Raw genomic sequence first — 21,810 nt, 5'->3', positions numbered from 1 at the left:
GGCATTGTGATCCAAACAGGACTTTCAGTTTTATGACGGTACACAGTCACGTGCCCCTAGAACAACCTTGAGGTCAACTGCTTTGCTCCAGGGTATGTTGGCCGCAAGCCCAGAAACCATCTGTTTTCTATGCCTTTTTTCTCTCCCCACCGCTTGACCAATTTTATTCTTTCTCCGATATTATTGTGTTCTGGTTATGATATTACCGAACTGTGTTATTGTGTGTAGCATGGTCAGCACGGAGCCAACACGGAGCTCCCTTGAACTTACATCTGCAACACGGGGTTAATGATGATCATTAACAATACGCACTTTGATTCATTTAATCAAAATTAATCCCACATCTGTCAGCGGAGCGTGCTGTGCCTGATTAGCAATACAGAACCTCGTTAGAAACTGGACTCAGGGGAGGAGCTGATTTGATCTCCCGAAGACCTCTGTTCTGAGAAAATTTTTAATTGTCAGGACGCTTCCACGCGTGAGACAATTACAAGCCAGAATTTATACAAGAAATAGCCTGTATTCATACATTATAAAATCAGTGAGGTTTATTCCAGTGTCCTTAGGCTATTTAAATGTCCGTATTTAAATATCCGTATTTAAAAAGCACTACACTTCATCACATGATTCTTAACAAATTAGTGTCAGTTCTTAGTTTTCTCTTAGTGCTGACACTAGAGTGTGTCCACGAAAAGAGAGAAAAGCGATAATAGCGGACAGTTCAGAATAACGTTATGACGTATTGGTTATCATAGTCTGTTATGCGGTAATAGCGCAAAACGTAATAGAATATCCGAGTTCGCAGACATCGCCGAATTCTTAACATCGTACCCAAAGCGGGTAGATAATTATTTCCTAAGTTTCGTTCTGATTGTAGTGTCAGAAATATTGAGACTTTTACAAATTCTCATTAAAAAAACAACTTTTATTTTGACAAGTACGTTTGACTTCACGAAACCGGATGTGATTCTAGCAATGCGCTGGAAAAAAAAAACACGTGTGTAGAGTTTTCAGTAAAGTGCTTGTATCAGTGTCAGGTCCTCGGACACCAAGGTGATGTTCATATAAATATGTTTTTTTCCAAGGATGGTTTCATATATTTACTTCTGGGCATTTTAAAGACATACTGTTTTTTCATTTGAAAGCGGTAACGTTAAATAATATGCCATATCCGTGATGGTATTTGGCTAGTACGAAACTTGTCATTAGCTTTGAAATGAAATGTAGTATTGGCACTGCAAGTCATACGTTCAATGCAAATTTTAAAGGCAGTTGGAGACTTCAGGACGTTGGCACCATGGCCGAGGACATGCTGATGTTAAACATCTCTACAAATCCTATAACACCAACGTTCAACTCCCTGAATAGACCCCACAAATCTCTCTCAGGACGGGAGAAATGGGCAGTAAGTACATTCTGCTTTTTGTTCAGACACTCCGTCCGTTTCTAATCGCACTCGTGTCTTTGAAAAGTATTAGTTGTCGGAAATTGTTCTTTTATTTGTGTGTTAATGTAACTCGCTGTTGTCGTTTGTCGTCACTTTAGAAAAAGAAAGACACTGCTAAACGGAAAGCTGTCTTTGCAACGCAGGAAGGCACCCCAACTAAGCAAAAGAAGTTTAACCATTCTGGTCCAGATAACCAGTCTTCGGAGCAAAGCCCCAAATCCCAGAGAGCTCAGACGTCTCCCCTAAAGAGTGGCCACAAGCCGTCTGGGGATAGTGGGGACGAAACAGAAAAACCTGTCACAAAATCGTCAGCAAAGACGAAAACATTTTCAAAGAAACACACAGAAGAACAGCGAGGCCAGGAGCGACCGTTCATCAAAACGTCATCGCTCTTTAGAAACAATCCCGACATTCCAGACGTCCAAAGGTAGATCACTGATTCATTAGGTAACAGGACATTAAAGGGATAATGAAGATGGACTTCTAAGATTTGTTTATGTTTGCTTTTGTACGATTCTACACTCCACCCTCTGGCACTGATTCCAGCCCTGCAGTGACTAAAGTGAAGGAGAAAGTTTTCACAGGTAACTCCTTTGAAGAGTTGGACCTACATCCTCACTTGGTAAGTGACTGACACTGTGTAAGAACAAAACCTAATTTTAATCCTTGTTAAATGTTATCGAGCATTGATCAAATATTATCTTATTCGTAAATTGAGATGTTTTGTGTTTGAGTTACATAGAGTGGGGCTAAGTTATATCTCATTTATCAACAGAAATGTTGATGGGTTTTTTTACCTTGCTTTTACAGGTGTCGACTCTAAACAAAGTTTTGAACATAAGCAGCATGACCAGGTAAGAGTTTTATTGTCGTCGGATAGTTCTGGAAGTTTCTCCGATAATTCTCCTACGGGCTTCCCTCTCTTCTCACACACGTGTTCCGTTTCTTGTCTCCAGCGTTCAGAAGAAGACCATTCCCGTTCTCCTGTCTGGACGAGATGCCGTGGTCCGCTCCCAGACCGGGTCTGGTAAGTCAGAACTGGACAGAACACTAGCTTTCAGAATCAGTTTGTTCTTTAATGAATTCTAGCCCATGATTGGTAATTCCTGGACAAGATATATAGAGCCTATGTGTTGTATATGAAATCTAGTAAGAAGACAATGTGTGATGTGTGCTCCTCTCTGTTCTGGATGACTCAGGGAAAACACTGGCCTATGGGATTCCACTGGTACAGTCTTTACAAGCAGTGCAGCCCAAAATAAAGGTGATTTTGTCTATGGATTAATTGTTTTCCTGTGGAGCCTTGCGTACCTTTCGAAATGTAATTTCACAATCTAAGCCATTTGGTGAAACAGGTTTTTAAACAGTGTAATGTATTTATGAGTGAGGTTACACTGGCTCACTGAAGGGTTTTGTTTGTTAATGTCTTTGTTTCTCCGTTGTTGTTGTTGTTCATTTTGATTACAGAGGTCAGATGGTCCTTTGGCAGTTATTGTTGTGCCGACTAGAGAAGTATGTTATCGTCTCATTCAGTTTTAATCACTCCGTTGTTTCCTTACTCAGTTCCCCCAGAGACAGAACAATGCAAAACTCTCCTAAATTTAATCTGAATCAGTCTCTTCTCGGAAACTCTTTACGTAATTGAGATAAAATTCATTTGGAGTGAGCTTTCTTGTGCTTGTATATTTTTTTTTATACTTCTGCTGATTCATCATAACCACCTCCCCCTCCCCCTTCCCCCCGCCTTCAGCTTGCTCAGCAGAGTTTCCAGATCTTCCAGAAACTTCTCAAGGTAAAAGGATTTACATAAGCTGAATTACCCTGTGCCATGAAATCTTTATTCCTCCGGTTTTCTGTTCCGTGTTCTCTCCATTCCTCACGCTGCCCTCTCCCTCTGTTTCTCCCTCCCTCTCTCCTCTCAGCCCTTTACGTGGATAGTGCCGGGCGTCCTGATGGGCGGGGAGAAGAGGAAAGCGGAGAAAGCCAGGTGACTCTTTCACTCTTTCAGAGCAATAACTCTATTAACATAACTCACCAAAACTCACAATGTGTGGTAAAACTCCGCTGGGCTGTTCGCTCCTGAAAACATAAAGTTTCGTAAACTGTTACAAAAATCAAATAAGTATGGTTGAAATCCTTTTGTCTGTGTGTGTGTGTGTGTGTGTGTGCGTGTGTGCGTGTGTGGGTGTGTTTGTGTGCATATGAGTGTGTAATTTTTGTTTGTTTGGGGTTTTTTTTTTTTCCAGGTTGAGGAAGGGCATTAATATTCTGATCAGTACCCCTGGGCGTCTGGTGGACCATATTAAAAACACTCTGAGCATCGCCTTCAGTGCCGTGCGCTGGCTCATTCTGGACGAGGCCGACAGGTCAGTGCATGGACCCCATACTTTACTGCTGCTGTCTTACTTTTTCTCTCTGTCTTTTTCTCCTCTGTCTTACTCTCTCTCTCCATCTCTCTGTATTATATAAACAGCCTCTGAAATGCCTTCCATCTCTTTCTCTCGCTCTCTCTCTCTCTCTCTCTCTCTCTTTCTGTGGCTTATCAGGATTCTGGACCTGGGTTTTGAGAAGGACCTGACTGTGATATTAAACGCTTTAAACAATGACGGGCCAGCCAGACAGAATGTGTTGCTTTCTGCGACACTCACAGAGGGTAAGACCTGCACAGAGAACTCAGAACAACACAGAGAACACAATTAACACACTCACAGAGGGAAAGACCCGCACAGAGAACTCAGAACAACACAGAGAACACAATTAACACACCCACAGAGGGAAAGACCCACACAGAGAACACAGTTAATACACGCATAGTGGGTAAGACCCGCACAGAGAACTCAGAACAACACAGAGAACACAGTTAACATTCACCTCAGAGCTCTCTCCATCTCTGTGTCTGTGAGAGCCTTTAATGTAGCTTTCCCTTTAATGTAGTTTTCTGTTGGTTTTCTTTAATGAGCTGATTAAATTGTCATATGTACAAAATGGAAGAGAGCTATCCAAATATTGAGGGACAACAGTTTGCAATATTGAAATGTGATTTTTTTTTCTCTGGATGTAGTTGACCTTTAACCTGTTCTCAGAAATTGATGATATATTTATTGTCTTAATTTCACATCTTAAACCCCCATTGCAACAGACACCAAATAATTATTCTTAGAATGAAGACAAAATATCTGTAACGCTAAGTAAATACCTTCAAGCATTAGGTTTGTCGTTGGCACGCTCTCAATAAACTTTCTGTCATATCTGTTATTACTCCATCTGTTATTACTCCACGTCTATTACAGGTTTGTCCCGATTGGCTGCCATTAGCATGAAGGACCCAGTGAGTATCCAGGTTTCAGAGAACTCTGAGGAACCAGAAGAGACTGTGGAATCTACTCCTCAGACAGCCAATCAGAGCCTGACGTCCAGCTACGCCGTGCCAGAGGGTTTACACCAGCATGTGGTGGTCGTTCCCAGCAAACTGCGTCTGGTCTGCCTGTCCGCCTTCATCCTGGCCAGGTGCAAGGTGAGAACAGGGCTGTGTGTGACCAGGTGTAAGGCAAGAACAGCATGCGTGTGTGTGTGTGAGTGTGTGTGTGTGCGTTTGTGTGAGACCAGGTGTAGAGTGAGAACGGAGCTGTGTTTGTGAGACGTCATGAACAACATCAAGCAGTGTGTGGTAGCCCCATTTACCTGCACTGCGGTGAATGTGGTTTGGAGCAGTAGATTAAGGCTTTTACGGTTAAATGGAGATTCCAAACAGGGGAGAGAAAAGAGAGCGGGGTAAAAATAAGAAGAGGAAGAAAAACACTTGTGATAAGAACGATTAAACTGATAATTATTAAAGACAGCTTTCCTTGTTATTCTGTGGATCCCTCTGTTCCGACTGTTTTTTCTTTGGGTTGTTTTCTTCTGATGGCAGTTTGAGAAGGGACAGAAGCTCATCGTGTTCGTCTCCAGCTGTGAGGCTGTGGAGTTTCTGTTCACGCTCTTCAACGCCGTCCTATTGGACAAGAAGGACGACCAAGCCCCGCCCCAGCACCATCCGTCACTCAACTTCCTCAAACTCCATGGCAACATGAAACAAGAAGTAAGACGTCTCTCAACTAATAATAGCTAGATGATGCATTGGGAGTAGAAACTCATCATATTGTCCAACTGTTTCCAGGTGTAAGATAACTAGCAGTTAGAATCTTTAAGCCCTGCTATCAAAGCCAATGGAACAGACAGTGTATATCAACAGAGAAAAAACAGACAATTTAAAACAAACAAAAACCCTTTTTTTTGTCGCATTGTTTCTGTTTCTGTTTCTGTGTTGGCATGTCACTACATCATTATACCCAGTGACACCAGTAGCTGATGTGACTGGTTGGGACAGGTTTGACTGGTGAGAGCTTGCCTCTCTGTGCCCAGCTGGTGCCCCTTTGGCAGTGCCAGGGGACACAGAGCTAACCCAGTGCCCACTTGTGCCCTCACCCAAAGAGTAATGGACGTGAACCCGTCTCCCCATATGGCATGTTAGGGCCCTGACACGCTGACGGCTGGCACGCAACATGCTCTATACACTCACGCACACACACACACACACACACACACACACACACACACACACACACACACACACACATATATATTTGCACACATGCACAAGCTCCTGCTCACACACACACACGCATACATACACACGCACACACACACACACACACTCGCACACATATGTATTAGCACACTTACACAAACCTCTGCTGTCATTCATGCACACACTCACACACACGCACACTCCTACCCTGCCATACACACACACACACACACACACACACACACACACACACACACACACACACACACACACACATCTGCACTCTCACTCACAGATACATAGACACTCTCACACAAACACACACACACACACACACACATCTGCACTCTCACTCACAGATACATAGACACTCTCACACAAACACACACACACTCTCACACACACACACACACACACACACACACACACACGCTAACGTATATAAACGGACACACACTCTTTCACTTACTCACACAGACACTCACCAGGACCCTAAGAGACCTGAGTCCAGTCCCAGGCTTTGCCTGTATTGTTATGGATGTGTTTGGTGATTGGACGGCACAGACCAGCCCCTCCCCTGCCCCTCCCCTGCCTGTGTCCTCTGCTGCAGAGGGCTACCGCAGACACACATCTGTTGGAGAAGAGCGAACAGATTGCGTTTGACGTGGAGTGAAAGGGAAAAGAATCTACATCCATATCTCAGTCTGTCCACTCATCCGTGATCTGTTTTTCTCTCTCCTTTCTTTAGGTCCTCTTCCCCGTGCCTGTTTAGCTGTTTTCGTTTGGTGTTTCGAGTTGCCAATTCAATTTTTGACTAATAGGATCAGACTTTTGAAAAGTCAGCCCAGATGCCCCGTGATATTTAACAGATTGTTGAAACTTTGTAGTTTTTTTATTTGGTTTCCTTCATTTTCAAAGTGCGTTTCCTAAGATGAATTCCCCTTTTGCTTTTGAAAATCTCCCAACAATAAGTTCACCTTTTGGTGGAGAAAACCGACAGTGTCACAGCTATTAACACTCCGCTGTTGTCCACAGGAAAGAACCGAAGTGTTTCAGGAATTCTCTCAGTGCAAAAGTGGAATTCTTCTCTGCACGGTATGTCCTCACAATATCACAAAAGCTTGTCTTCTTTCTTTCTTTCTTTCTTTCTTTCTTTCTTTCTCTCTTTTTTCTCTCTTTTTCCTCGCTGGCTTTGTCTGTCTCTCTTTTTCTTTCTCTGTCTTTCCTTTCTTCATTTGTTTTTTCTCTTTCTTTCTTTTTCTACTTTTTCTCTCTTGTTTTGTCTTTCTTTCTCTCTTTCCTCCTCTCTTTCTTTCTTTCTTCCTCTCTGTCTTTCCTTTCTTCCTTTCTTTTTTTCTCCCTTTCTTTCTCTCTTTCCTTCTGTCTTTCTTTCCTTCATTCTTCTTTCTCTCTTTCTCTTGTAGCGTCTTTCTCTTTCTTTATGTCTTTCTCTCTCTTTTAATCCCTCTCTCTGGCCCAGCTGTGGGCAGAAAGGCCAGCAGGTCCTAGGGGACAGGTTTAGTCCTCTGGTTGCCTTGGCATCTGTGTGCCTGGCCCCTCAGGCCATGAAGCCTGACAGACGAGGGCTTCACTGCAGCCCTGCGCTCGTTCACGACATGGAAAAGGTTGCACAGTGAGCACATCGCTTCCCTGGCACTCGGGCCCTGTCACTCTTCCGTAATCTTCTTGAGCCAGATGCAGTCACGTCTTTCGCCAAAGGCTAAGCAGATCAGTTTGTGCTTGAGAACAATGGAGGACCCAACCTGCGATTGCCGAACAGCGAATATCAACCAATCAGCGTCCGCCGTGTCACGGGTAGTTCAAAAGCTAAAAAATGGTACATTTGAGTTAAAGGATTTTCTAGGTCAGGCTGCGTAGCTCGTGTTGTTCAAACAGAATGATTTAAAAAGCCAGGCTCTCGGCTATCTTTTTCTCCACGGTCTACAATAACTAACAGAGATTTTCACAACTCCAAAAAAAAAAAAAACCCTTTATTCGTTCTGAGGTCGTTTAAAATTCTGCCTCTAAATTTATCCACCTTTTTACTCTCGTTTGCCATTTGAGGAAAGTTTGAGGAAAAAGGTTCTTCTTTTTTCCCTCCGCCCATCCCCCGTTTCTCCTCTCCTCCGAGCAAACCCCCCCCCCCAAACGCTCGTTCTCAGAATAAATGAGTGGACTGAGTATGGTCGACAGGCTGGCATCGCGCGGCCTTGGCGTTTATCTTCGGTGGAGTCTGGCGTGGCACTGAACGATGGGATGTCCATCGGGGGCGCTTCCAAAACGGCGCTTAAAACCCCCAGCTTAACTTCCCCGCCGTCCAGCAAATATTAATAAAGAGATTTAGACGGCCTAGGACTCGGAAGAACCGGGGATTTTCAAAACTTTTTTTCTAGAAGGCGAAGTGTCTTTTCCCTCGGTCTGACGCTTCCCTGACGCTTTCGCTCTCTAATCAGTTTGAGTCCTGGAACCCAGTTTCCAGTGGAACACTTAAACCCCTAAACCAGTTGAGATTCACTTTTTGAGTTCTGCATTTCCCTCCAAATGGCAGCATGGTCCCGATTATTGTAGTGCTGAGTTTGTAAAGTTGCCGTGGTGTTTCGTAAAGTTTCTGAATTCCCATCTCTCTCTCTCTGTCTCTCTCTCTCTCTCTGTCTCTTTCTCTCTCAAGGATGTTGCAGCTCGTGGTTTAGACTTGCCTCAGGTCACATGGATAGTACAGGTGAGATTTCTGATGTATGAAGTCATGGAATCCACATAAAAAGTTATATAGATTATAATAGAACTCATCTCTACCAATGAAATAGGTGAGTGCTTTTCCCCAGCCAATCAGAGGTATGTAGTGGGTTGGTCAAAAAAACAAAATCCAGCAGAACTTGTGGAGTGAAGGGCTTGAATATCATGTACTGTTAGAATCAAGTTGAATTATTGTTATGTTATCAAAAGATATTGACCTTTGGGATCTTTTAGTGCTTAATTTTTCATAGAAATAAAAACGCAACAGGTCTTAAGGAGCAGTGAACATTTTTCACTTTTGGCTTTCACTTGTGTGTGAGGCAGTTACTCTACAGTTTCAAGTAATTGATGATAGTGATGATAATAGTACTAATGAAATAACAATAATAATAATTATTGTTGTTGTTGTTATTGTCAATGTTGCGAGCTCTAATTAAACCCAGTTTTGTGTTCATTCTTATGTTATTGTAGTATAATCCACCAATATCAGCCGAGGAATACGTGCATCGAGTCGGCCGAACAGCCCGTATCGGAACCACGGGCAGCAGCCTCCTCTTCCTCACTCCCTCAGAGACCTCCTACATAGATGTCCTAGCCAGTCACAACATCAGGTTCGTTGACTGACATCTGAATGCTGTCTCACTACATCATATTAAACCGTTGTTTTCAGAGCTATCGAATATAGTCCTAAAAATGTTCAATTCTTAGTGCTGGCTAATTTATTGAGTTGATTTGTTTAGGTGAAACAATTCCATAATAATTAGCCTGTTTGTTGTTGTGGCTATTGTAGTTTGGCAGAAATGAAAATGCAGAGCATTTTGGCCACTCTGATGCAAGATCCACGTTTCAAGGGACGAGGGAAATGGAACAATAAGGTAAACCCCCTGTCTGCCTCATTTGCATATGACTATGTGATTGGCTGTAGAATTACATCTCATTTGCCTGAATCATGAATATTTAACGTTTTTGATTAGATATATTATATATATTTAAGAGGATAGCCATATATCAGTCAAACAGTCATTTTTTGGCCAGTAAAAAGTAAATTTTATTGTGATGTTTATTAATTGGAAGACATTGGAGGACTGCTAGTTACAAGCATGTGCATGCTTGCTTTGTATGTGTTTGTGTATTTATATGTGTTTGGGTGTATTTGTGTATTTATGTATGTGTATGTGTGTGTTCGTAGAAATCCTCAGGTCCTAGCGAACAGGAAGTGCGTGAGAGAGCCACCGTTCTCCAGACAGAATTTGAAAACTTCGTTCATGCCAACCAAGAGGCGGTGCAGAGTGCCAAGAAAGGTGTGTCCAGTGTGTAACGGAACAGGCGGCGTTCACACACACACATTCACCGCCTGTGTGTTGTAGTGTAGAAGTTGTTTCTCAGAGTGGCTTGTTCTTTATAGGTAATGATAGACCTCTGAAATCTTTTGATATACGCCCATGTTTCGTCTTTTTGAACGTACGGGCAGTACAATAATGACAAAAATTTGACGTCCGTCAGTTTGCGTCCGACTTTATCAAACCAACCTTTTTGCGCCACTGCCATCGCTTACCTTCTGGAAACAAAAACAATTGAAAATAAATTTAAAAAAAAAAGAAAGAAAAATCATATAATTTTCCATCTTAAGCAGAAATTCTGACAGTCCCCACCTCTGTCTCTTTCGTTTCTTATCCTCTCTTTCTTTCTCTCTTTCTCTCCCCCCTTTTTTTTTTCCCCCCCCTTCAGCTCTGCAGTCGTTTCTTAGGGCCTACACCACCTACCCCTCCAGTATGAAACACATCTTCCACATCCGGGGGCTGCACCTTGGGCACACGGCTAAGAGTTTTGGCCTGAGGGACGCCCCCGGGGGCCTGGCCTCCGCCACCGCCACCGCCAACCCCAGGGCCGGCAAGAAAGACAAGAACAAGGCCAAGGACAAGGAGAAGAGGTGGGGAAAACCTGGACGGAACATTTTTTTTTTTGGTGTGGGTTTGGCAGGACATGTTTGGCCTTAGAAAAAAAAAAGTGATTCTGAGCTTTTTGTTCCGGCTTAGTGTGACGTTGGAGTTTTATTGGGCTTGTTTAGAAGTCTGTGTGTTTTCCAAAGTTTGTTGGCGGTTTTCTTAAGTTGTTTGTTTGAAGATCATTCCTCTTTGGAAAAAAAAAAAATTCTGAAGTTATTGAGATGATTCGATTTGCTACAGATTTCCCTCTTTGAAAACTAGAGAAGGTGAAGTGTGTTCTGTCAGATCTTTTTGCCTCAGCTGTGTGTTGTGTGTAAGTTTGACTGTTGGTGATTGACTTGCCTGTTGCCAGGTTACGGATTTTGGAGGGTTCCGAACAGCATCCCCTCATTTGCTCAGCGTGAAATAAGTGTGAAAAATATCACCCTTACTCTTTCTTTAACATCTAAACTGTCACCTGCCCTTTTCCTCAGGCACCTCATCCTTCTTTTTTCTCTCTGCGTGTGTGCCACTCCCAAAATCCTTCCTTCTCTTTGAATTCCCTGCCTGCTGTGTGTCCGTCCAATCGTCTTCTGGGTTTCCTGCCTTTTTACCCCCCACCCTCTAACTGTTCGACCTTACCGTTTGCCAAACGCGGGTGATGCCTAACACTCCTCCAGGCATGGGGATTTAAGAGTTAGTGGAGGTCAGTTAGCATACGCAGGTGGGCAGCGATTAACCGTGGACATGAAGAGCGTGAGTGGTGGAGGAGACCACGCGTGGTTGCTAGGCGATGGTGTTGGACGCTTGATCTGGTCATTAGTGGTCAGTGAACAGACCTCAACCTTTTAAACCGCAATCCTGTTCAGGTTTACCTCTGACCGTGTTCAGACTGGCCCTCACGCTCATGTGTGTGTCTGTGTCTGTGTCTGTGTCTGTGTGTGTGTGTGTGTGTGTGTGTGTGTGTGTGTGTCTGAAGGCGGGGGGATAATCAGCACAGCAGGAGGACCATGTTTGTGTACACTAATTAGCATGGTTAGCCTAGCGACCGCCAACTCGTGAAGCGAGGCCAGAATTTGATCCGGCAGGTATGCAGGCTACTGTAAATTGAGTTTGCTGACTCTTCGCAGGACTAAGATAAACACGTACAAATAGGCTGACGAATGAAAACTGTATTCAAATTGAATATGTATGAAGCTAGAGAGGGAAAAAAACGTCATTTGGCATTTGTGTACCTTCTTCTTGTAAATAAAGCAGTTTGGAAAAAAGACTGGCTGAAAAGAATGTAGTGTAGCACACCATACATTAGAACATCGCCATGGTGACGATTTCTAACTCTGCATGCATAATCACGTATGTGTTTGTTTGTGTGTGTATGTGCGTCTTAGCGTGTTCAAAACATTGCCTTCAAGCAACATGCCACAGAAATCCTACAGTGTACTTGTCAGACTGAAAGTACCATTTTCTTGTAGCCCTTTTGAATTCCTGTCACTGGATTTAGATGTATTTCAAGAGATTTTTATTCTCTCAGTTCTTCTTGATGTTCTGGGTTTCTAGGTCCTTTTGAGCTCTTTGTTCCACCCCCCCCCCCCCCCACCCGCTCTCTCTCTCTCTCTCTCTCTCTCTCTCTCACTCTCTGTTTCATCCAGTTTTTCCTGGTACACAACCTTTTGTGTGAAAACCGTCTTGAAAGCCTCTATACAGGGTCTTCGACATGCAGTAATGAAATGGAGTCAGGTGTAATCTCACACTGTTTTAGAGCTGTGCGGTGTGAGCTGTTTTAGAGCTGTGCGGTGTGAGCTGTTTTAGAGCTGTGTGCAGTGTGAGCTGTTTTAGAGCTGTGCGGTATGAGCTGTTTTAGAGCTGTGTGGTATGAGCTGTTTTAGAGCTGTGTGGTATGAGCTGTTTTAGAGCTGTGTGGTATGAGCTGTTTTAGAGCTGTGTGCAGTGTGAGCTGTTTTAGAGCTGTGTGGTATGAGCTGTTTTAGAGCTGTGTGCAGTGTGAGCTGTTTTAGAGCTGTGTGCAGTGTGAGCTGTTTTAGAGCTGTGTGGTATGAGCTGTTTTAGAGCTGTGTGCAGTGTGAGCTGTTTTAGAGCTGCGTGGTATGAGCTGTTTTAGAGCTGCGTGGTATGAGCTGTTTTAGAGCTGTGTGCAGTGTGAGCTGTTTTAGAGGCTGTGCGGTATGAGCTGTTTTAGAGCTGTGTGGTATGAGCTGTTTTAGAGCTGTGTGGTATGAGCTGTTTTAGAGCTGTGTGCAGTGTGAGCTGTTTTAGAGCAGTGCGGTATGAGCTGTTTTAGAGCTGTGCGGTATGAGCTGTTTTAGAGCTGTGTGCAGTGTGAGCCGTTTTAGAGCTGTGCAGTGTGAGCTGTTTTAGAGCTGCGTGGTATGAGCTGTTTTAGAGCTGCGTGGTATGAGCTGTTTTAGAGCTGTGTGCAGTGTGAGCTGTTTTAGAGCTGTGCAGTGTGAGCTGTTTTAGAGCTGCGTGGTATGAGCTGTTTTAGAGCTGCGTGGTATGAGCTGTTTTAGAGCTGTGTGCGGTATGAGCTGTTTTAGAGCTGTGTGCAGTGTGAGCTGTTTTAGAGCTGTGCAGTGTGAGCTGTTTTAGAGCTGTGTGGTATAAGCTGTTTTAGAGCTGTGTGCAGTGTGAGCTGTTTTAGAGCTGTGCAGTGTGAGCTGTTTTAGAGCTGTGCAGTGTGAGCTGTTTTAGAGCTGCATGATATGAGCTGTTTAGAGCTGTGTGGTATGAGCTGTTTTAGAGCTGCGTGGTATGAGCTGTTTTAGAGCTGCGTGGTATGAGCTGTTTTAGAGCTGCGTGGTATGAGCTGTTTTAGAGCTGCGTGGTATGAGCTGTTTTAGAGCTGTGTGGTATGAGCTGTTTTAGAGCTGTGCAATATGAGCTGTTTTAGAGCTGTGCGGTATGAGCTGTTTTAGAGCTGTGCGGTATGAGCTGTTTTAGAGGTGTGCGGTATGAGCTGTTTTAGAGCTGTGCGGTATGAGCTGTTTTAGAGGTGTGCGGTATGAGCTGTTTTAGAGGCTGTGCCGTGTGAGCTGTTTTAGAGCTGTGCAATATGAGCTGTTTTAGAGGCTGTGCCATGTGAGCTGTTTTAGAGCTGTGCAGTGTGAGCTGTTTAACTATAATGTGTGTGTCTGACTCTACTGTATGTGTTCTCTTAGACCCCAGTACTCTAGATTGTCACAAATGAATGAATGAATTCTCTCTCTCTCATATTCTTATACTGTCCCTCATTCTCTCTTAGTTTCTTAGTTTCTCTCTCTCTCTCTCTCTCTCTCTCTCTGTCTGACTCTCCCTTCAAAAGCTCCCTAGGCATCAGAAAATCTCCTCAACATTTGCGCTGAAACCATGATCACATCCATTCTTTGTAAAATTAGAATTTTTTTTTTACCTAACATGCATTTTCCCTGATGAAAGTTTTAGATCTTATGAATCTTAGCGGCCACTTAATATGGCTCTTCCCCACTCCCTGGCTCCAATTAGAGCTCAGGAAAATCTTTACACCATTTTCCACCCCCACATGGATATTTATACTATTCACTCTCATCAGCTCTGCTCTGTGTGTGTATGTGTGTGTTTGTGCATGCGTGCGTGTTTGTGTCTGTTTGTTTGTGTGTGTGTGTGTATGTGTGTGTGTGTGTGTGAGTGCGTGCGTGCGTGCGTGTCTGTGTCTGTGTCTGTTTGTTTGTGTGTGTGTGTGTGTGTGTGTGTGTGAGTGCGTGCGTGCGTGTTTGTGTCTGTGTCTGTTTGTTTGTGTGTGTGAGTGCATGTGTGTGTGAGTGCATGTGTGTGTGTTTGTGTATGTGTGTGTGTGTGTTAATTGGCCAGGTGACTTGTTGTAGGACCTGTGACAGAGACTTACAGGGCAGAACAATGGACTGGTCCCAATGGGTGTGCAGCCATCTCACACATACACACTCACACACACATACACTTACGCACTCTGCAGCTGTCATTTCTGACAGGTGACATCTCTATTTGCTCAAGCCTGCTGTGGTAGAGAGCAGTAACGCTTGTGTTTTATGTCTTTTATGTGACATGATGGAGTGTGTGTCAGTCAGTGATTTGACCTCTCTGTCTGCAGCTCTGTATGGTGTGTGTGTGTGTGTGTGTGTGTGAGGTGTGTGTGAGGTACAGACTTTGCTGTCATTTGTCATCTGAGACTTCATTACGACTGTCTGAGGCACACACTGCCCCTGTCCAGACAAGAACTCTCTAATGGGCTGATTACTTCAAACAAAAACACGCACACGCACACACACACACACAAGCACACACACACACACACACACACACACACACGTATGCACGGACAAACACACCTACACTAAATAATTACCCAACCACATAAACAAACACACACACACACATGGCCACAAAGGCCTCTAGTGTAAATTTTGATGAAGCTTTCCTCTGTTTCAGACTATACCGAGTATTTTTGTCCGTTTTGCGTTACCATTTTATGCTGTATTGTATGTATTTTCAGTTTTGATCCATGTTTGGATGAAATGTGAATTTATTTCAGGTAAAGGGTACCACAGATGTGTTGACGGATATTTAATTTAATTTAATTTAACTTCATTTAAATTGTGATGAAATTAACTCTGGTGAGAATGTTGTCAGAATGCCTGCACATGCATTGTTTCTCCTATAGGGGGCTCTCTAGGGCGCATACTAAAAACCACAGATCAATAACTATGGTCCCTCACCTCCTTTGTGCCTGGGGGCCTGTGTGTGTGTGTGTGTGTGTGTATGCTGACTGGTCCCTAAGCTCCAGGAGTTATTGATTAGATAAACACTGGCTGGTTTTTACATGTGCCCCCGCCGCTAGCTACACGCCTGTTATTGACAAGGGTGGGAACCTCTTTCAGCTATCACTGGGGTCTTCTCTTCTCTTCTCTTCTCTTCTCTTCTCTTCTCTTCTCTTCTCTTCTCTTCTCTTCTGACTTGGAGTCCAGTTTGAGGTTAGCATCACTGGTTCCTCCCTTTTAGCCCTGGTGTTAGCATTCTAGGTTTAGGTTTATGAGTCTGTTCAGCACTGGAGATGTCATGATGACATTTTTGTTTTGTATGCTAACAAGCTACATAGATCTTTCTAGTTCTTTTTTGGTGGGGTGGGGGGTGGGGGGGTACACCAAGTATAAAAGTTTTCAGTAGAAAAGTTTTGTCTGAGATGCAAGTTACAGGATGTGAAATTGATTTTATCTTTTTTCATTTACAGACCACCCAAGAAGCAAAGCAGCAAACAGCGAGAGGCCAGCCTCATGCTTTCCGAATACGCCAGCGGCCTTCGGCAAGGGCTCAAGTCGAAGAAAAAGAAGAAGAAAAACAGGCAAACTAACGCAGAGGATCAGGAGAGAACGGAGGGGTAGAGACCTGTGTTTGGTGATCGTCTGAATGAGAAAAAGCACCTGAACTCAGAGTTCTAAACACAAGCAAACGTGATAGTCGCAGTAATGAGTATACACATGTCCTGAGGTTGGAGGGGACAGTTTTTGCCGTGACACAAAGCCAGGCAGAGTTACTGTTGTGACCAGATGTGTCCTTAAAACAAAACAAAACAAAACAGACTTCCATCAGCTGCGGAGCGTACGTGTGTAACAGTGCGCTTTTGATTTCTGCTTTTTTTGAAAAGCAACTTATGCAAATGAACTGTGTTTTTGAACATATTGTAATTGAAACATATATTTATAGCCACGGGACATAAAATGATTTATTTTCAAACGACTTGCATGGATTTTTTTGTTCTCCTTAATGAACATTTATGCTATATAATTCCGTGTTTTGTTTTGTTTTTTTATTGTTGTTTTTTATAACATGGAGATTGTTGTGAAAGCATGATAGCACCGTTACAACCAGAGGTGAAACACGCATTTTGTGCACGTATAATAAGGATACATTATTTTAAAATCATTAATGTATCAAATGTTTGAAAGTGATTCAAATGCCTTTAGGTTTAATAAAATACCACGATGGTAGAAATTTTGTTGCTTGAAGTCAAACATTTAACTTCTGTGTCTGCTCACATGCGCCGTAATTGTTGTGGCGTGGCTCTGTCAGTCGTCCAAAATGTTGTGTTCTCCACGCTACGTGGGTTTTACATTGAAATCGTCGTGGTGTTGTTTACATGTTGGGTATTCACAAAGAAAGGCATGGCTAGAGGGGCAAAGGCGACCCAAGTACAAACATGTGCGCGGCGGGGCATTTATGCAGGTGACGCGACGAATCTGACGAACTTAACGTCGCCTACGTCCCGCATCAAGTTATTGAAAACCATTTAAGTCTTTTGTTCTGTAGTTAAGGCTCATTTCGAGACCCTCGTTGGTTTAAATTTCTTCTTTCCCAGGTAGCGATAAATGGACGGTGGCTTTCCCCCCTCCAGTCAGCTTAAAAACTGAGCGACCAGTGTTGACGCTGACCAGCTGTCTGAAGAAACAGTCTTGAGGCGCCCGGACGCCAGCTGGTGTCTCTTGGCCAAGACTTCGTGAACGTCACTTAAAGAAATTTCGTACGAATATTATGTTTCCACAGTCACACTATCAGAATAAACAGGCGACCATTCCCGGGGGAAATTAATATTTGATCGATTTGTTAATATTTTATTGTTGAAAGACTGCCCACTTAACTTGGTATGTAACTTAAAAGGGTGATGCAAAAATGGTGTCATTTGTTCGCCTGGTGTAAAATAAGTTTTAAAAAAAAAAAAAAAATATTTGAAGCTTTTTTTCTGATATCGCTCGAACCCAGCGCAGCGATTTGTTTAACCGTATCGCAAATTAAAACAATAAAAAGCTATTAGCCTGTGGTAACAAAGGTATTCATGTGGGGAACTGCCATAGCTTGTCTCCCTGAGTCGTGTTATTGAGGCGTAATATTTTATCTGGACGGTAAAATTGTATGCTTCTTTGATATGCATCTAAATCACACGGTTTTTCGAAAAGAACCTTCGGCCGCCCTATTGTTTTTTTTTTTTTATTCTTTTTGCTAAGTAGGATAACCGATATCTCAACGAAAATATATCAATATCGTACAAATGATAAATACATTCTATATCGTAGTCAATTCGAAAATCTTTTAAGAATAGTAATGCAAAACCCAAATTCAAATACGCCTTTTAAATCTGAGTTTGAGAGGTCTGTGCACGAGAAATCAGCAAGGCTTTACATTCGAATGAAATCTCGATAAAAATGCATTTATATATCTTATCGTTTCCCATTTTCGTTATTTTGTGTCGTTTTAATGAGACCTAAGGGAATCCTTAACTACTTTTATTCTACTGGACCGTCCGATCTACATTTCAATCAATGAAGCATAGTCAAGCAATTCAGTTAAGTCAATCATAGCTTAAAAATGATATTAGAAATAAAATGTTTGTATGTTTACTTCCACTTTATTTACAACCTGCATTTAGAAAAGGGTTTTGGCGTCAAGTTGTGCAACAAAAAGACCTCTTTTTTTAAACAAACTACTCAGAAACACGTAACAGTTTTACAGACAAAGTTATGAGTATATTCTTCACATTCCACATTCTTATCCCATGTTCTTTTGTGCAAACGGGCCTTGAAATCAGAAACAAAGCAGACCATTTGACTTCAGATAAAACATAATAATAATAATAATGATAATAATAATAATAATAACAATAATAATAATACAGAAATAGCAGACTCGGTAGATGTGGGATGTTCTCAAAATAGGTTGTTGTTGTTGTTGTTGTTATTAGTTATTATTATGATTATTATTATTGTTGTTGTTATCATCATCATCATCATCATTATTATTATTGTCCACAGATGAAAATGTTAGTTCTTTCGCCTTTCCTGTCGGTTTTTATTTTGATGTCGATCTCTGAGGGCCTTTATTTACCATGCTTCTCCCTAAACTGAAAAAGAACACACTGCAGCACTTCATCCTGAAATTTGCAACTTCTCACCAGTCACACGTAGCAGATAAGTCTGTCCAAAAGATTATAATTAACTTTAATAAATAATGACCATTCTTCTTGCGGTGATGTTTCACGCAGTAAACCCAGAGAGTCTTGTATTGCGCGTAGCGTTTCGCCTTTAACCACAACCGAAGGGCATCCCCACTTTTTCCTGAGCAGTTTGGTTACCATAACCCGCTGAGGCTGCTCACCGCTGCGGTGTCGGTCTGGGAAGCACTCCTGCTAGCGATGGGAGAGGCGGCGGAGGCTCGCCACCTCCCTGTAGACCGTGCAGGAGAAGTCTTGGCACAAGGGGTCGTTGAAGAGGTGGTGGAGGAGCAGAGGGTCCGCGGTACAAGTACAAGCCAGCTCCGGGGTCCAAGTTGGACACCAGGCTTTGAGGATAAAAATAGGGCGATGGAAACATTCTCTGAAGCGCGGAATAGTTTCCCGCCTCAGCAAGCAGCTCCAGCCCCACTGCAGTCTGTCGCTTCCACTTGGTCCTTAGGCAAAAAAGTACATTTTTACTTATATATAGTCGTTACATTCAGTTCGATTTGTTTTTAAAAAAAATCATGTAAATGTACCAAGTCTGTGTTTTTGAATTTTAACTTTGATCACGTTAAATGGTGGTGAAACTTCGAAGATAACGATATGAAACTTTTCCATAAGGAAAGTTCTTATTTGTCTCGTCATCCCACCCGGACCACAGACACACAGTCGTCCATCAAATCGTCACTCAGCACACAGACATTTTTCATGTGAATAATTAATAATTATGGCAATTGTGTAATTACTGCTTGTTGGTTAAATTATTCATGCGCCATGGAGTCGTTTATTGTCATACTCCAGTGTCTGTTGAGTTCATGTACTTTAAACTGACTGTGTGTTTTCACACAGAATATGTTATTTTTCCCCTTGGTGTTTTAGCTTTTACAGTTATAAATCGACCGCGGGGGGGGGGGGGGGGGGGGGGGGGGGGGGGAATCCTCGGAAATAGTAAACGCAATGTGGCCTAGAGTACATCTCACGCTTCTAACGAACTGCGAGTAAACTGTGAGCTTCTGGCAGATCTAATTTTTCACATCACTTTTGGACGCAAAGTGGATTTAACGTTTTAACGCTTTATGGTAGTATCTCAGACTATTTTAAGAAGAAAGAAAACCAATAAAAATGAATAACAGTAATAACAATAATGAATAGCAAATAAATAAATAAACAGAGATGAAATCTTTGTCACCCTCCTTATCGCAGTTTCTTTTTGATGCAATACACCATCACACCCGCCCTTGCACTCTGAGAATCTTACCTTAATAGTCTTAAGCCCATTTTTGACATGCAATTAAATAACAGTTAAATATCTTCAATATCGACCGCATTGACTGGCTCCACTGTAACAGTGTAATTTGTTATAAGCCCCGCAATTAAGAAAAAAAGACCAAAAAAAGGACGCTGGGCCCTGTAGTTTACCTTCGGTTCTGATACCACGTTTTGACCTGGGTATCTGTGAGGTTGAGGGAGGCCGCCAGCTCCATCCTGTCCTGCACGCTCAGGTACTTCTGACGTTCGAAGCTGCGCTCGAGCTGGGCCAGTTGATGATCGGTGAACGCCGTTCGCGCTTTTCTTGGCTTCTTCAGCCTAGACGTCGGAGTGTCCCTGCTGCTCGAGATGTCGTGTTCGTCTTTCACTGAAACCCCCAAGACAGATCATTTAAAGACAAGGGTAAAAGAACAAGAACTTAAATGCCCCAAATCCATCCATTACTGGCCTACGTAAATAACGACCGAATCTCTCTTTAAACCTGTTCTCTATCGTCATACTAATTTTAACAAAATTCTTCTCTATCGTATGTTCATTCTTGAAGTTTCAGTAACAGTAGGTTGTATCTGACGTTTAAAAAACGGTCCATGAGTAAAAAATGACGGCTTGGTGTTATTACTCATCGAAGTCTAACAAAGGAACAATAATCCGCTTAATTGAGCCACAAGGGATGTAAACCACTCAAGCAAGACTGAAACAACTTCACAGAAGCGTACATAAGTCCGTAATGAAGAGCAGACCAGAACCCACGGTTGCAAATCTGTTTGGTAGATGGACAAATTGAAGCAAATCTACGTAAAAAGTCTCCCCTGAAAGCCGCAGATAGCATGAGGTTTTGGAGTAGACCGCTCAGAGGCGACAAATTGGAACTCACACAACTTTCCATTGTTGAAACCTTTTTCCTGCTCCTCCTTAAAATGCTTTGCCATATTGCTGATATGAATTGCAACGTGACCTTTTCCCCAGAATCTGGGGCCTTGAATTGAAAAGGCCTAAATATTAATTTGTCATACCCATATTTGCCATTTCCTCTTGCGTTTCCTTACCGCCGGTAAGCTATTCATTCAGTTGCTCAACAACAATGAAATATTCAACTAATCCCTATTAATACTGCATTATTTGTTCCTACTGTAATTATTGTAATTGTCACGACATTAATACACCGTTAATTTTGAGTTGTGCATGCGAATTTCAGGCGATTTTTCCCTATAACGTTTTAATTAACCAGCTAACCTGTGAACCATAAAATAAATAAATAAATTTCAAAATAAATCAATAGTAAACTTCGCCTGAAATTACATTCGTATTTGTTCAATTAATGACCGACATTCTTAAGCAGAAAATCACCAATAATTCTACCCTGCGTATTACCATTTAGAGTTTCTTTCATATGATTTTGCACAATATGTGTTGTATATATTTCACATTTTACAATTATTTTAAAATATTCACACTGTTAAGCCTTACCTCTGTATTCACTATCCGAAGAGGAATTGCTGTGTATTTTATCCAAGTAGTCATCAGCATCCTGGCCTGACTGTCCGTTGCTGGTGTAGGGCGCGCAGGTAGCGAGAGGTTTGTAGTCCGCCAAAATGTCTCTGATCAGAAAGGACGACGTGACTGTCCGTGGTTGCGAAATTTGCAGAGGGGATTCTAGTCTTAAATTACGAGCATGGTTTTGCACTGGATCCTCGACAGAGTCCCGTCTCGGAGAAGGAGGAGACGAACAGTCGCTGTCCAAATCAGACCGCGCGCTGGACCCGGAAGGAGACCCACATTCTACAATTAAACTGTCTCTTTTCGAAACGGCTGGACTAGCAGATCTGCGAGACAGCAAAGATTCAATTCCAAAGCTTGTCCCGTTGGTAGACATCTCCAT

At 42.6% G+C, this 21,810-nt stretch overlaps 2 protein-coding genes across 2 annotated transcripts; one reads left to right on the top strand and one right to left on the bottom strand.

Annotated features, from left to right (window-relative positions):
• The first annotated feature begins 1,297 nt into the window (after positions 1-1,297).
• ddx31 (DEAD (Asp-Glu-Ala-Asp) box polypeptide 31) lies at positions 1,298-16,059 on the top strand. Its single transcript, XM_030791757.1, has 20 exons — positions 1,298-1,405; positions 1,546-1,874; positions 1,994-2,069; positions 2,258-2,301; positions 2,404-2,474; positions 2,647-2,711; positions 2,915-2,959; positions 3,198-3,239; positions 3,370-3,434; positions 3,694-3,813; positions 3,994-4,100; positions 4,738-4,961; positions 5,358-5,525; positions 7,050-7,109; positions 8,683-8,733; positions 9,219-9,358; positions 9,538-9,622; positions 9,937-10,048; positions 10,476-10,677; positions 15,909-16,059. The coding sequence occupies exons 1-20, from the start codon at positions 1,298-1,300 to the stop codon at positions 16,057-16,059; spliced, it is 2,265 nt and encodes a 754-aa protein (XP_030647617.1).
• A 2,760-nt stretch (positions 16,060-18,819) lies between these two features.
• On the bottom strand, positions 18,820-21,810 carry barhl1a (BarH-like homeobox 1a). Its single transcript, XM_030791910.1, has 3 exons — positions 21,399-21,810; positions 20,082-20,298; positions 18,820-19,114 (listed from the first exon to the last, which is right to left on the bottom strand). Exons 1-3 carry the CDS (start codon positions 21,808-21,810, stop codon positions 18,820-18,822), a joined length of 924 nt encoding a protein of 307 aa, XP_030647770.1.

The sequence above is a fragment of the Chanos chanos genome, chromosome 14 (genome assembly GCF_902362185.1).
Source record: "Chanos chanos chromosome 14, fChaCha1.1, whole genome shotgun sequence".
Lineage (NCBI taxonomy): Eukaryota > Metazoa > Chordata > Actinopteri > Gonorynchiformes > Chanidae > Chanos > Chanos chanos.
Note: the sequence above shows the minus strand (reverse complement) of the source record. Positions and strands in the feature narration are given on the sequence as shown.